The sequence below is a fragment of the Zootoca vivipara genome, chromosome 4 (genome assembly GCF_963506605.1).
Source record: "Zootoca vivipara chromosome 4, rZooViv1.1, whole genome shotgun sequence".
NCBI classification, from domain to species: Eukaryota; Metazoa; Chordata; class Lepidosauria; order Squamata; family Lacertidae; genus Zootoca; species Zootoca vivipara.
In genome coordinates, this window is record NC_083279.1 from 101884992 (window position 1) to 101900844 (window position 15853).

Here is a 15853-nt window from a genome sequence, read left to right on the forward strand (position 1 = left end):
CCCGGGCTTGCTGGCGGGGCCGTCGGCGCTGCGGCGCTCTCTGTTGTTGCCAGTGGCCGCGCTCCTGGGCGCCTGTCCTCAGCCTCCCTCCACCGCATGGTTCACCCGCGGCCACCAGGTGTGATGTTGCCGCGCCTGCCAGGCGTGCCGCTGCCGCGATCCTTAGCGCTCGCTGGCACCCACGGAAGAGGAGGCCCCAAGCCTGATGCCCCGGCGGAGGGAGAAGAGAGAGCGGCCTGCCAGCCGCCTCAGCGCTCACTTCCGGGACGCCTCTGTCGGCGGAGAAGGCTGTCCGCCGCCCCCAGGAAGGCTTCCTCTCAAGGAGGAAGGCGCCGGGCAGGGAGGAGGAGGCCGGGCTGGGACCTAGAAGGAGAGCCAGGCACTGCGAGGATAAGTTATTTTTATTATTTTCATTTTTATTCTTACGTCATCATCACCATAATCATCGTTCTCCATAGCCCCGCCCACGTTTCCACTTTGTGGCCCCTCCCCTCCCGTGCCTTGCCCCCCCAGTTTTGATCCTGGGTACGCCCCTGCCTTGGGCTTCTTTCCATGCAACAGAAAATAGGGTGTGTCACCTACAGCAGCATTGAAGGTACAATTTTGCATAAAAACCGCAGTCCTCCAAGCTTCCACCCAGAAGCGTTGTGGTAGGCCAGAATAAGCAGCATTGCCTTCACTGCTTCTTGAAGCGTTCTATTCCTTCGCTCTGCAACTCCGTTCTCCTATGGAGAGCTGGGGTTCATCAACCTGTGACTTATCCCTTTCCGGTGGAAAAAGATTTGTAACTCAGAACCTGGAAACTCTCCTCCCCAATCACTTTGGATTTTGCAAACCCTCAGAGAGAATTGGAGTTCCACAGCATTGACCCACTCCTTCAGCATGTTGGCAGCCTCACCTTTCTGCTTCAGAAGTATCACTCAACCCATTCTAGAGTGGTCATCTAGCAATGTCATCACATATCGGGGATATCGGGTCCCACCCACCCATCTATCAATGTCATCACATATCGGGCCCCACCCAGCCACAATATTCTTGTAAAATTTCCATTTTAACAATCCAATAAAAACCACAATAAAACATTCTAAATTATAATACAATCAAAAGAGCCAATTCTTCAAAGCCAAATTATAAATCCTTTGGGTGACTTCCCATGCTCTGAACTTCGGGGAATGATGATCTAATGTCATACTGTATTTCTTAATTAGTCCAAATAAATCATTTCCAATGTTAATACTTCATTCATTGTTTGTTTGTTTTTAACAACCACAGGTCCGTTCAACTTTCGCTCGTATTCAAATAGTCTGTCCATTATTTACGCAGCAGGGTAGTCCTTTATAATTCTGTATGAAATGTTTTTAATTTTCTTCTTCTTCGTCATTTTCCTGTCACTTTCGGGTTCTGCACACAAGGGCAAATCTCTGTGCGTCACATCAAAGACAAAGGGAAGTTTAGCCTTCTACCATTAGTCCTGGGCAGATATCCAAAATTCCCTTCTGTCATCTCGTTCCAGCTACTAACAAGTTGATGCCTCAGCAAAACACAATAACTCCAGTCAAGAATTCTTTTTAACATTCCATTAAGGGTCATTGTCAGAATCATAGTCAAAATTTCACACAGTCTATTTTGAAGTTAAACCATAACAATAACAAAATACTCTTTAAATCCCGCTTTCATATTTCAAACACTAAACCTTTGGGAGGAGATTTGCCGATTAAAACAGCAAATGCAAAAAATATCAAAAGAAAATAATGGAAGCGCACCTCCCCAAACATACCGATCCAATTACTATGAAAGTCCTCTAGATCAAAAAACTTGGCTGATTCAATTAGGAGATAATTTTATCTCTCCTAGTTCAAAGTATGCCCATTAATTAAGTGCAAATTTCATCTTAAAAAACAGGTGTCCTCTGCTGATGGCGACAGCTTTGTAGTGTTGACTCCCCTGTATGAATTCTGTGGTGCTCAGTGAGATGGGAGCTCATACTGAAGCTCTTTCCACATTCCACACACTGATAGGGTTTCTCCCCTGTATGAATTATCTGATGGGAAGTGAGATGGGAGTTCTTACTGAAGCTCTTTCCACTTTCCACACACTGACAGAGTTTTTCCCCAATGAGAATTCTTTGTTGGGAAGTGGAATGGGAGCTCTGACTGCAGCTCTCTCCACACTCCAAATTTTTACATGGCTTCTCCTCTCTGGGGATTTTGTCATGTTCACCCTTGTTCTCAATTTCCAATTCATCAAAATCTGCAATGGAGGCAAAAAGGGATTAGAGCCTCAGGAACAAATCATAGAGTTGGAAGAGACCACAAGGGCCATCCAGTCCAACCCTGAAGGGAGTTGGGTGTGTGTTTATTACCTTTGTGCAAAATAAAAAAATTCCTTCAGTAGCACCTTAAAGACCAACTAAGTTTATATTTTGGTATGAGCTTTCGTGTGCATGCACACTTCTTCAGATACACGAAAGCTCATACCAAAATATAAACTTAGTTGGTCTTTAAGGTGCTACTGAAGGAATTTTTTTATTTTGCTTCGACTCAGACCAACACGGCTACCTACCTGTAACTATTACCTTTGTGGTTTGTCATTAACCAACATATTTATTATTGGATTCTGGTGGGTTGTTGAATGCTGCTAAATTTGATATACAGTAGTGGTCAAAATTGTGGAAGCCTTTTGGGGGAAGGTTTGATGGCTGAGTAATATCATAAAATTATGTATCAATGGAAAGTAATTTAATCAAGAATGTCATTACCTGTGTTCTATCAAAAGCTATAGCCAAATAACTAGAAAAAGGAAGCACAACTTGCTTTGTTTGACGTTTGTGAGATTGTTATGTGATTGCTATCAAGTTGGTTCGTATTTTTGTCTTCTTTCGTTTCATGAGTTTGAAGAACATTATAAAATGAAAGAAAAATATGTGAGGAGGAGAATCGGAGAAGATTTACACCCTACTTGCGCTACACCTACCGTGAAACACCCAGTTACCACAGCTGCCCTAAAGCTAAATACCTATGTCCAGGCCCTTATATCCCCTTACTAAATGAATCTAAAATAGCAATCATTCCTTGGTTATGTGATCCCAAACACAGATTACAGCCCCCACTTTAACCCATAGCCCTTCTCATGCCAGCTGAAGATGTCTGTCCACCCTGTTGGCGTTTCCCCTGCCCCTTGGCCAACTGCCACTCGCTTACAGCGAGATCTCCCTCAATCTGAATGTGACAGCAGAGAGAGTTGAAATTACCAAGGGAGCAACAAATGCGCGTTGGTTCCAGAAGAGCAAGAAAACTACCTTGGCACATCTCTGTGAAGTTGTACCTCTTCCTCCTCAGGGTTCCCCCTGGCTCAGCCTTGCCTCTCTTCACCCAAATTTCGTGTGTGTGTGTGTATGTGGGGAGGGGGGAACTGGCCTCCCTTCTCTTCCATGCCACCTTTTCTCTCCATGCCTCCATAGTGAAAACAATGAAAAATATGGAATATATTATAACAAAAATGTAACAGAAATTAACATAGGAAGACAGCTGTGGTTTATGGTACGTTGGGAGCACTGACAGACCAGTCAAAACAAGAATATTAGAACATAAAAATCGTATTCTAAATAAGGTCATGGAGGCACCCCTTACCTCTCATTTTGTTGAACAAACCATAAAGCCACTGATTTTAAATGGTTTGTCATTTACAAGCATAACATTCCTGAGGTAAATGGAGAAATTACATAAGAAAGGGTCCTATTGGATTTACAATTTTGGGTCTCTAGCTCCCGCAGGTCTTAATCTCTATATTGATTATAGCCCCTTTTTGTAATTTAGCTTTATACATATATCCAGGCTTTATGTGCATAAAGCTCAGATCATCAGCTTCTTATAGCAAAATTCCAGTCTAAACTGAAGAAAGTAGGAAAAACCACTGGGCCAGCAAGACACAATCTAAATCAAATCCCTTATGAATACACAGTGGAAGTGAGGAACAGGTTTAAGGATTTAGATTTGGTGGACAGAGTGCCTGAAGAACTATGGATGGAGGCTCGTAACATTATACAGCAGGCAGCAACGAAAACCATCCCAAGGAAAAGGAAATGCAAGAAAGCAAAGTGGCTGTCCAACGAGGCCTTACAAATAGTGGGGGAGAGAAGGCAAGAAAAATCCTCTTTACTAGGCCTCAAAGCACAAGAAGATCATTACAGCTCTGATTAAATTTGATTTTGATTAAATTTCATGCCCGTTCATTGAAACTTAGTCCCACTTCCTTCTTCCGTTCTTTTTGAGAATTTTTAAAAAAATACTATGAAGAGGAAATATGAATAATTGTTACTTCTGGATTTTAAAAAATTGTTTTGTGGAGTTTTTTTTTTGTTCCACATAAACTAGTAAACAGTTCAGGAGATTGTTGCTCCATTTGTTACAAATACAAATCAATATTATTTTAAAAGTAAATTCTGTTTGTAATAATTGTTTGGTACATTTTTTTCAATTTTCACAAAAATTTCCTTTCCTCCCCAGAAAAAAATGGAAAAAACCTGGGGGGTGGGTGGGTTCCGATCTTCAAAATTTCCGGAAATTTAACATCTCTACTACCATAGCTGCCAAGTTTTCCCTTTTCTCACGAGGAAGCCTATTCAGCATAAGGGAAAATCCCTTAAAAAAAGGGATAACTTGGCAGCTATGTCTACTACTACCTGAGATTCAATAAGCCTGGCTCTTCTCTGGGATGGATTTTGTTTGGCCCAGTCATGGCATCCCCTCCATCTCCAAGGTCAGGCGTCTCTTTGGTCAACCCAAGAAAACCTGACAGAAGCTACTTCTCTTTCCTAACAACTCTGAAGCTGACATTGAAGATGACCTGGGCAGTTCAGACCAGCCCAACTGTGGTATAAAGAGGCAGAATTGGAGGATGATGGTTCACAGAAAAAACTAATTTACTGTTTATAGTGGGGGTGTTAGGTTCCCAGGTGTTGTAGGGGGCGCTGTTGAGCTCTGTGAAAATATATGAGGTTTGTCACCTAGAGGTATTTTGTTGAATTTCCAGGCAGATATGACCACCCCACAGGGAGCCTTACCAAGAGAGGCCACGATCCCACGATTCTCCTCCAAGACGTCCTTATGCAGAGCTCTCTGGTCAGGATCCAGCAATGCCCACTCCTGGTCCGTGAAACGAACAGCGACATCTTCAAAACACACTGGACCCTAAAAGAAAAAGGGAAATGTCCTCCTCTGAGACAGCAGAAATATGATATGCCACACAATGCTCTGTTCTTTCCTTCCTCTTAATGGCTGCGTTGTTTCAATAGGATTCCTTTGCTGCACATTTTAATTTTGGATGCTTATTTTAACGCTTTAATGGAATTCTTTTACTCTGCGTTTTAATTATGGGTGTTCGTCTTTGTGCAAATAGGTGGTACTCCTCCTTGTGGACCCTTGACCATCAGGTCCAGTCATGACCGACTCTGGGGTTGCGTGCTCATCTCGCGTTATTGGCCGACGGAGCCGGCGTACAGCTTCCAGGTCATGTGGCCATCATGACAAAGCCGCTTCTGGCGAACCAGAGCAGCACACGGAAACGCCGTTTACCTTCCCGCTGCTGCAGTCCCTATTTATCTACTTGCACTTTGACGTGCTTTCGAACTGCTAGGTTGGCAGGAGCTAAGACCGAGCAACGGGAGCTCACCCCGTCACAGGGATTCGAACCGCCGACCTTCTGATCAGCAAGCCCTAGGCTCAGTGGTTTAGCCCACAGCGCCACCTGTGTCCCTTACCACTGTCTCCATAAGAAATTGCAGCAGTTGCAGCAGAATTAACATAAACCACTGTATAGTAAGTTTATGTTAATTCTGCTGCAACTGCTGCAATTTCTTATGGAGAGGGCCAATCCTGAACATTTTGGATTTGGGACCATTATGCTCATTTGCCTTCAGTTGCAGTAAAGCTTTGCCAAATGAAATACAATTGCCTCTGGTCTATTTTTGGGAATCCTGCAATGCGTTTAGGTTTTTACTCTCCTAACAATACATTGGAGTTCTGCTCTGGATCAATATTGAGTAGAATTCCATGACAGGGTCGTCCTCCAGGAAATCATTTGCTGAGAGTGAAGTCCCACAGCTCCCCACAGCATTCCAAGTCTCCTCCTCTCTGGGTTTCCTAGCATACGATCGAACAGTGTGCCACTGTGCAGCCTGCCTTTGCTCCTCCATTGTCAGACGTCTCCTGGCTCTGAGCGCCAAGCAGGGAGGGTGGCTTCTGGCAGAAGGAGAGGGAGCCACCGGTGGCTCCTCCTTCTCCTAACTCACCTCTGCCTCTCCACCTCCCTCCTCCCACTCTCCTCCTTCCTCTTCTGCCTCTGATTCTGGACTGCATTCTGCCACAGAGTCTCCCAGCTCTCTAAGCCCTGTTACCCCTTCAGCTTCTGACACCTCCTCTTCCCAGGCTTCACCCTCTTCTCCCTCTGACCGCTCATCCTTCTTCCACCTCCACTCCTTGGGCTCTAAGAAGTCTTCCCTTCCCAGTTCCCCGGCTGTTTCCTTCCACCATTCCTCTGTGCCCAACCAGTCCATGACATTGCTCCATCCCTTGGCCTCTGTCCCCACAAGGCAGCTTCCCCTGACCTGATCTGGTTCCACAGCCGCTGTTTCCCTTCTGCCCCCATGAGGTCTTGCCAGCATCATTCTATCACCTGGAAGAGAAAAAAGGTAAGCAGGATGCCAGGAGTGCCTGCTTCTCTCACAGGTGAAACAGGGCATCTCTAACCACAGATGGGCCTTTGAGAAAGCCTGACCTGCTGAGAGCAGTTGGAGGTTTGTGCCCATTTCATATGTTAGTTGTGCAGAAATACATCTCCCCTCCTCTGGACCCTTGTTCCCAACAGTTCCCCCCCAAAACAAGATGAAAAGAAACCAGAGATTATTTGGAAAAGCAACAGAATGAGACAATACGGAGAAAAACCACCTTCTTCCTTACCCAGTAGCCTCTCTCTGGTCTCCAACGGAGGCCTCTCTGCCTCACAGGAATCCAGGTCCATTTCTGCAAAGAGATCCTTTTCCTGAAAAAGAAACAAGGATTCAAAACAGAGAATGAATGGGGATAAATATTAGAAAGATCTCATTCCATGAATGCCTCACGGGAAAAATGATGAGCAATCAGTAGGGCATTATGGGATGTTCTCCGTCCTGTTTGGAGACCCTTGGGAGTATCCAGAGGAAAGTCTCTCTCACCTGGTTTCTCTCCTCTGCCTGACTCAGGAGGAAACCTTCGGCCAGGGCCACCGCCTGGGATCTGGTCTCCGCTCCGCATTCCCTCACCCAGCTCTCCATCTCCGGGGGAAGGACAGCCAGGAACTGCTCCAAGATCACCAGGTCCAGCATCTCAGCTTTCGTGTGCCTTTCTGGCTTCAGCCACTGGTGGCCAAGGTGGTAGAGTCGGCTGCAAACCTCTCGGGGCCCTTTGGCCTCCTGGCAGCAGAACTGCCTCAACTTCTGGCTCTGCACCTCCGAGCGGAGGGTGTCCTCCTCACCCAGGATCTTCTGCACAGAGTTTTCCCAGAATCCCCCACTGCTCCCAGTTTGGATGGCATGGCCTCTTCCTGCTCCAGGGCCAGCTGAGTCTCGCTCATCCATCTGTGCTCTCACAAAGCCTCTGAGAGATCGGAAGGAATCCTTTTGTCTTCTGCCAAGTTCTGCCTGTGCTAATGAGAAGCTCTAGCAAATCCTAGAAAGCAAATACATTGTCCTGTTACAGGATTTGTAGTTCAGGAGAAGAAAATGCTTCTCTGAACAAGCATGGATAGGAGTCTTGATAGGAACCAGGGCTAGACTGGACCACAGCCCAAACCATGAAATATCTTCTTAAAGAAGGAGGAGGAGGAGGAGGAGGAGGAGGAGGAGGAGGAGGAGGAGGAGGAGAAGAAGAAGAAGAAGAAGAAGAAGAAGAAGGAGAAGGAGAAGAAGAAGAAGAAGGAGAAGAAGAAGAAGAAGAAGAAGAAGAAGAAGAAGAAGAAGAAGAAGAAGAAGAAGAAGAAGAAGAAGAAGAAAGCAGCCTCTAGCCCTCCTAGAAGGACCATTGCAATGCAAAATGTGGAGGCAACTGAAAGGATTTATTTGAGGTGAATCAGCCTAGTTTCTCCTGCCTTCCAGTCAATGCATGAAGTCAGAACTGACTGACAAGGGAGTCATTTGTATCTTGTGAAAATGGAAGTTTGGCTCTAGTGGGGGGCCTCACCCGGGGGTCCTTGGGAGTTGTTCCGCCCCCACCCCCACTTCAGGGCACATTTCTCCCCCGTTTCTGTCTCCATTTTTGCACTTGGACTCTCCTCCACTCTGAAGACAGACTCCTGGGGTAGGGTCCCTTTTTCTTTGCTCTGAGGGCCAGGTATGTATCTGGCTAACCCTCTGAGGGCCAAGTGGGCAGAGCCAAACCCTTGAAATATAGGCAGGCAATTTATTGTTATTATTCTATTAGACTCTAGTGGGGGTCCTCACTTGGGGGTCCACAGGAGGTGCTCCCCACCCCCACCCCACCCTCCTGCTTCTGTCTCCTTTTCTTGCACTTGGACTCTCTGCTGCTCTCAAGACAGACTCCTGGGGTGGGGTCCCTGTTTCTTAGGTCTGAGGGCCATTATGCATCTAGTCAACCCCCTGAGGGCCAAGTGGACGGGGCTAAAGAAATCTTTCTTGAAATTTAGGTGGGTAATTGATTATTATTATTCTGTTAGATATCTTAACACACACACAGCCATTGATGCCAAGGTCCCTGGAGGCTCAGTGAGTAGCAGCGCCCATTTCCGGCTCGGCTGGTTTTCCAGCAAGAATCCCTTTGGGAGAGAGAGGATGTGGTCCTGGGATGCCATGCTCTGGGTGCGAGGGGATTGCTGCAGTGGCCTCCGTCTGGAGCTGCCCTTGGAGACGACGGGGAAACTGGTTTGCAATGCAGTAGCCAGACTATGGGCTGGGATCACTCTCTTCATTCCTGGCCTTTCTCTCCCACCTTTCCTCCCTCCCTCCTCCTAGTGGGTATTTTAGTGTGTGTGTGGGGGGCAATCCACCTCCTTGTCCAGCTTTGGAAAACCCTTTGCACATGTTTCCTCTGTTGTGCAATGACGCTGAGCGACGTCACACAGAGTTAAAGTCCCAGGGACTCCTTTGTTTGAAGAAGGGAGATTTGGGGGGAGTTTGGGATCCTCTGATCTCCAGGAAGGAGAGCCTTGCAGACCTCGCCCCCCCCTCCCTGGCATGACCCTCCCCTCCCTGGCCCTCTTGGGGGGGAGAGAGGGGGGGGAGGGAGAGGAGACTCACCCGATCATCCCAGGAGTGAAGGGACAGCGATGCAGCCCTTGCACGAGAGACACCAAAGCAGTACAGTAAAGGAGGACTGGGGAGGGAGGGAGGGGTCTTGGCCCCCCTTGCTTCCTGTCCTCTCTAGGAAGGCAGCTCGCTTCCCTTTAACCCTTGCAAAGCTGAGTCGACTCAGCCCTCTCTCGCTTTGCTGCTGTGATGTATGTGACTTTAAGTGTGGAATCTTATTATGTGCACCTGAATCCTATTAGCTGGGATACAGGTATTTTAGTGGTAAGCTGTTCCCCACCCATTCATTCATCTTGTGCATTTCCTCCCTTTCCGGGTGGATGTTGTCGCTGTGTGTAATTCTCTTAATAAACTATGACTGCAGTTTAGTAAAGACTGTTTAGCAGCGTTGCTTCCTCATTGCCGAAGTCCAGGGTTCCCAGGAGACATTACAGCTGCCCCCCTGGCTACGCCTATATGGGAAGAGATGATTTTGGGGGGTGGGATTTTGTCTCTTGGTTGGGCTGTGAGCATCTCCCTCCCTTGGCCAGAAAGTGGAGGGGAGAGAGAGGGAGAGAGATCCGTCCTTGGAGAGCTTTTCTTTCAGGGTCAGGATGGTGGGAAGGAGAGGAGGGGAGAGGGAGGGTCGTATTGGATCTTCCTGGGAAGCAGCATGGCAGGGGGGGAATGGCTGGCTCTCTTCCACCCTGAAGTCTCTTGGCTCCATCCTGGGTCTCCATCGGACAGCAGGTCCGGAGGGCAACCATCTCCATCAGGCAGCATGGAGACATGCTTCTCTATTGTTTCAAATGTGACTTCACTTACAGATAAGAACAATTCATATTTATTGCTGAGAAATCATACCCTTGTCATCTCATAAATCTCATTTGAAACAATACAGAAGCAATCAAAGGAAATTTCATAGGAAGTGTTTTATTCAATCTCGGCCCCGGCCCCGGACACACTGACCAGGTGCTTGGAAGCTGTGGCTGGATGGCTACGTGGGAGTTGACTGAAGTTAAATCCTTCGAAGACGGGGGTCGTCAGGCTGGGTCGGGATGACATGGGGTTGGGGGGCCAACTCCCATCTCTTGCAGGGGCTCAATTAGTGCCAGCGCCTTCTGTCAAGAGGTGGGTGCAACCTTCGACGTCTCCCTCTCCATGGAGGCGCAGGTTGCAGCCACATCTAAGGTGGCATTTTCCCATCTTCCGCCGTATCAAGCAGTTGGTCCCTTACCTGGCCACAGTGATCCATGCGACGGTCACCTCCAGGCTTGATTATTGTAACTCGCTTTACACGGGGCTGCCCTTGAAGCTGACCCAGAGACTCCAGCGGGTGCAGAATGCCGCGGTGAGGCTCCTTACGGGGTCCCAGCTGCGGGATCACATTCATCCAGTGCTTTACCAGCTGCACTGGCTCCCGGTGGAGTACAGGATCAGCTTTAAGGTGCTGGTTTTGACCTTTAAAGCCATATGCGGCTTAGGACCCTCGGACCTACGGGACCGCCTCTCCTGGTAGGCCCCGCGGAGGACCTTAAGGTCCACAAACAACAATATTCTGGAGATCCCAAGCCATAAGGTGGCTAGATTGGCTTCTACTAGGGCCAGGGCCTTTTCAGTATTGGCGCCAACTTGGTGGAACGCTCTTTCACAGGAGACCAGGGCCATGCGGGATTTGTCATCTTTCCGCAGGGCCTGTAAGACAGACCTGTTCCGCCTGGCCTTTGGGTTGGACTTAGTCTGACCCCTGTGTTTTCCTTCCTCATGGCTTGGATTTATGGACTACTTAAAATGAGGCTGCATTTTAAATTTTAATATTGTATTTTAATCTGTATTTTAATTAATTGCTTTTTATGTTTTATTGTAATTTTATTGGTGTGAGCCGCCCTAAGCCCGGTTTTGACTGGGGAGGGCGGGATATAAATAAAAATTTATTATTATTATTATTATTAATCATGTGCTGAACACACAGAAACTCATAGATAATGTGAGATTACTGGGAGTTGCAGTCTCCAAATAACACTAAACACGTGTAAGCAGATTAATGGAATAGGACACATGATTCCTCTACCTCCTTTTTAAAAGAAAAAAAAATGCTTTTATTCATTTTCATGGTACAAAAGATAATTTTTTAAAAAGCAATAGTTACAACAGTAAATAACAAATAACTTGTCCTGATGGAATTGCAGACTTTCATCCTGCCATGTGTTAAAAGTTTCATTTGATTATTCTAAAAAAGATCACGCCACCTTTTCCCATGAGGGCTGGGTGGATTCCTGCAACAGTCTTAACCATTTATATATTCAATAAACATTGGCCACGTGTTATAAAAGGAATATGGATTGTGTTCCCCCACCTTCTTCATTTCCCCTGGCAAACAAAATTTAATATATGTACTAAAATCGTGGTGCCCAGAACTGAACATAATATTATAGGTGGGGCCTGACCAAGTGGTCAGACTAAAGTGGTCTGATTCTGCCTTCTGCCACACTGGCCTCTGCTCCCGGTTTGGTGTTAATAATAATAACAATTTATTATTTATACCCCGCCCATCTGGCTGGGTTTCCTCAGCCACTCTGGGTGGCTTCCAACAAAATATTAAAACACAACAGTCCATCAAATATTAAAAGCTTCCCTAAACAGGGCAACCTGGGTGCTGCCCAGGACTCTCTCCTGCTGTGAGTGCCCACAGGCCCTGTCCCTGCCTCTCTCCACCTGGCCTAGGGCAGGGCCTGGAGGAGGATCTGTCCTGGAGTGTTAATACAAGGGGGCTTGTGAAGAAGGCGCAGCAGAGACTGTATTTTTTGAGAATTTTAAGGAAAAACCATCTTCCACAAAAGTTGCTGCTTGCCTTCTATCACTGTGCCATACAGAGCGTGCTCACGTACGGTTTACGTGTGTGGTACGGAAGCTGTACTTCTCAGGACAGAGCAGGGCTGTGTAGAATTATTAAAACAGCGGAGAGCATTATTGGCTGCTCACTCTCCACCTTAGAACAAATTTACACCACCAGGTGCCATAGAAAAGCACTAGACATACCAAGAGATCCAACGCACCCTGGTCACCATTTCTTTCAGCTCCTGCCATCGGGACGGAGATATAGAACAATGCAGGCAAGAACGAGCCGTCTCAGGAACAGTTTCTTCTCTAGAGCGATTTTGGCCTTAAATGGAAAGCCTGGACTTTGAAGTCATCTTATTTTACTTGTTATTTGTATTATATTTACTGTTTTTAATTAGGTTTTGTAATTTTGGATTATGCGGAATGCTTTATCGGAGTGGATGTAGCAACCGAGTAATTTCGTTGTTCCCGCAAGGGGACAAGGACAATAAAGATATCTTATTTCATAAGGACTGCCACCGCTGCTCTGCTGCTGGTGCTGCCCAGGGGAACTTAAAACAGCACAGAGTTCTTTTTAAAATGCTTTTAAAAGAATTTTTTATGTTTTTATTTTCTTTGGGGTGGTAGGTGGGAGGGATTTTTAGTTGGGTGTGGGAATCTGTTAAATTTTGGTGTATTTGTAATTTTTATTGTTTTTGGTTTTATTGTGTTTTGCTTTTGTTCCATTTTTTGCTGTTTTTTTACAGAGGTTTTATTTTGTTTTTAAGGGGAGGGGTCAGGGCTGCCCGGTAGGGTGTCCCAGCAAGAAAAATGGCTGGGGCAGATTCCACAGGGGGGGATGTACTGGGACAACTGATCTCATTGGTCACAGGTAGGAGGAGGAGTTACGCTACCCTGTTTCTCATATTTTAAGACATACCCATAAAATAAGCCATAGCAGGATATTTAAGCATTCAAGGAATATAAGCCATACCCTGAAAATAAGACATAGTGATAGGCGCATCAGCAATGCCACTACCAAGAAGGCCCTTTACCTGGTTCTCTGTAACCTCACTTCTTGCAGCGAGGGAACCGCCAGAAGGCCCTCAGAGCTGGATCTCAGTGTCTGGGCTGAACAATGGGGGTAGAGACTCTCCTTCAGGTATGCTGGACTAAGGCTGTTTAGGGCTTTAAAGGTCAGCACCAACACTTTGAATTGTTCTCAGAAATGTCCTGGGAGCCAATCTAGTCTTTCAAGACCGGAGTTATATGATCTCAGCGGCTGCTCCCAGTCACCAGTCTAACTGTCACATTCTGTATTAGCTGGAGTTTCCAGGTCACCTTCAAAGATAGCCCCACATGGAGCACATTGCAGTAGTCCAAGCAAGAGATAACCAGAGCATGCACCACTCTGACGAGGTAGACTGCAGGCAGATAGTGTCTCAGCCTGCGTACCAGACGAAGCTGGTAAACAGCTGCCCCGGACACAGAATTGACCTGTGCCTCCATGGACAGCTGCGAGTCCAAAGTGACTCCCAGGCTGCGCACCTGGTCCTTCAGGGACACACAGTTACCGCATTCAGGACAAGGGAATCCTCCACCCCCGCCCACCTCCTGCCTCCCAAAAACAGTACTTCTGTCTTGTCATGATTCAACCACAATCTGTTAGTGGCCATCCATAAAGACGTTGAACAACAACGGGTCCAGGACAGAACCCTGCAGCATCCCTCTTGTCACTTTCCCCCAGGATGTGGAGGAACCATGAAGGAGTCCTCTTTGGGTTCGCTCAGTCAAATCCACCTAACAGTTACCTCATTCAGCCCACATTTTACCAGCTTCCTCACACAAATATTGCATGGACTTTGTCAAAAGCCTTCCTGAAATCAAGATGCACTATTTCCACAGCAATCCCCTGATCAACAAACTTTGTAACTCCATCCAAAAAAGGGGAGGAGAGTTTTATATGGCTTTACTTGTTTTTGAGAAAGTCATGCTTTCATCCTGTGTGTATATGTTGTGAAATCTTCAGATGAAGAGCACACAAATTTTAAAAATGATAATAAATAAGGAAACTGACAAGCTGGAACATGTGCAAATGAAGGCGGTTTATGTATTTACTTTGTATACCACCCAACCCAGTGGTGCTGACTTTATTCAAGGTAAGGCCCACCTTCCAATCACATGATGGAATGGCAATGCCTATCAACTGGGGGGGGGGTGGCTCCCTCAAATATTTTATTGGGGGGGCAAAGACCCCTTGGCCTCGAGCTTCCGGTTCCGCCTGCAGTAATGGCTGACCCTTGTTCCATCCCTCCGACCTTCATGAGGAATTTGGCGGTTGCTAGGGGAGTAAATGGCAACCCCCCTACCTCTCCGGGTGTTACGGAGAGGGGCCGCTGGCCCGCGATGCCCCCAAACCCCGGACGCTAACCTGCATGGCGGGATCTCCATGATTAAAGAAGATAATTAGGTTTAAATTCATGGACATGCTTCAGAAGGAGGGGCAGAAGCTCTGTTTACTGCCAAGGAATTTGCGCTGCTGAGGGTGAGAAGTCGAGGCTGTATTTTATCTGGAAGAAAGATTGATGGGGACGGAACGAGAAGGGAAGTGAGCTTTTTTATTTTTTTCATATACTCTATGAGTTACTCCATACCTTCCCGGACGTGATGTCCTTGCTTGTTTGGAACAAACGAGAAATAAAGGATACCCGTGTGAGTAATGAACTTTATAAACTATTGATATTGAGTATATTTTTTGAAGTTGTAAAACTGCTGAAGAGAGAAGCCCCCCTCTAACTGGATAGTCAGAGTGCCTGGAAGGCGTCCGGTGGATTTATGAGGTGTGACGCACTTTGAATTTGAACAGCGATCTGAAGCCAAGTTCAGCTATAGGGCAAGGAGAGCCACAAATTTATCAAGAGTTTATGCATAATGTGACGGCTGGATCTTCTGCCTGGAAAAGCTGCAAATTTTACAAAGATCGTTAGTCTAAAAAAGTTATGAGAAGAAAGCAAAAGTAATTTGAGCTTTCTAAAATGGCGCGGCTCCGTGTTGAAAGACCGACGCAACAGGGGACACTCCAGACAAAGAAGATTTATGGGGAGGCCGGACTGATTAAAACTCACACAGGAGAAAGAATATATGTGAAATCTCGTTTGATACTTATCTCAGCAGCTGGAAAAATCGGATGAAAGAAGAAAACATCTTAGTGACTGTAGGGGAAAGATCGGGACTATTATGGACTTTGAGTGACGATTTGGACTTTAGAAAAAGACGGCAGTGGACAGTTGCGAGGAATCCCCAATTTTTGAAGCATGGGAACCCCGAAAATTTTAGATGATTTGGCATAACATTCGGCTTAATTGATATGTATTTGTATAATTCGAAATAATGGATGTGATATAATTGTGTTTTAATTGGAAAATTAATAAAAATAGATTATATATATAAAAAAAGACCCATTGGCCTCTAAGAGTTGGCTCCTATTCCCTACACCCACAGGTCTCAGGACGGTTGCAACATGAAAAGACAGAGGTCTTAGACCTAGAAGGATGGGACAACATTTTCGGATGGCACGGTTACTTGATATATGAGAAAGTAAGAGGACATGGGGGCTTTACAAATCATGCTGTGAGGAAAGCTTTATTTGATGTCTGGGAAAGGAACAAGGAAAAATTATGGGTAAAATGGCAGGGTGGGTATCACCGCTAGACTCTACATCCATTCACAAGAAAAATATGAAGGAAAATTGGTTAACGT

At 46.3% G+C, this 15853-nt stretch overlaps 1 protein-coding gene across 1 annotated transcript in view; it reads right to left on the reverse strand.

Annotated features, from left to right (window-relative positions):
* LOC132592056 (zinc finger protein 883-like) overlaps positions 1-9362 on the reverse strand; it is a 71625-nt gene extending 62263 nt beyond the window's left edge. The window contains exons 1-4 of the mRNA XM_060274108.1: positions 9287-9362; positions 7211-7703; positions 6957-7038; positions 6605-6672 (exon numbers count right to left, since the gene is read on the reverse strand). Coding sequence (XP_060130091.1) covers positions 6605-6672; positions 6957-7038; positions 7211-7612 — 552 coding nt within the window. The 5' untranslated portion in view covers positions 7613-7703; positions 9287-9362. The remainder of the gene's footprint in view (positions 1-6604; positions 6673-6956; positions 7039-7210; positions 7704-9286) is intronic.
* Between the last annotated feature and the right edge of the window lie 6491 nt (positions 9363-15853).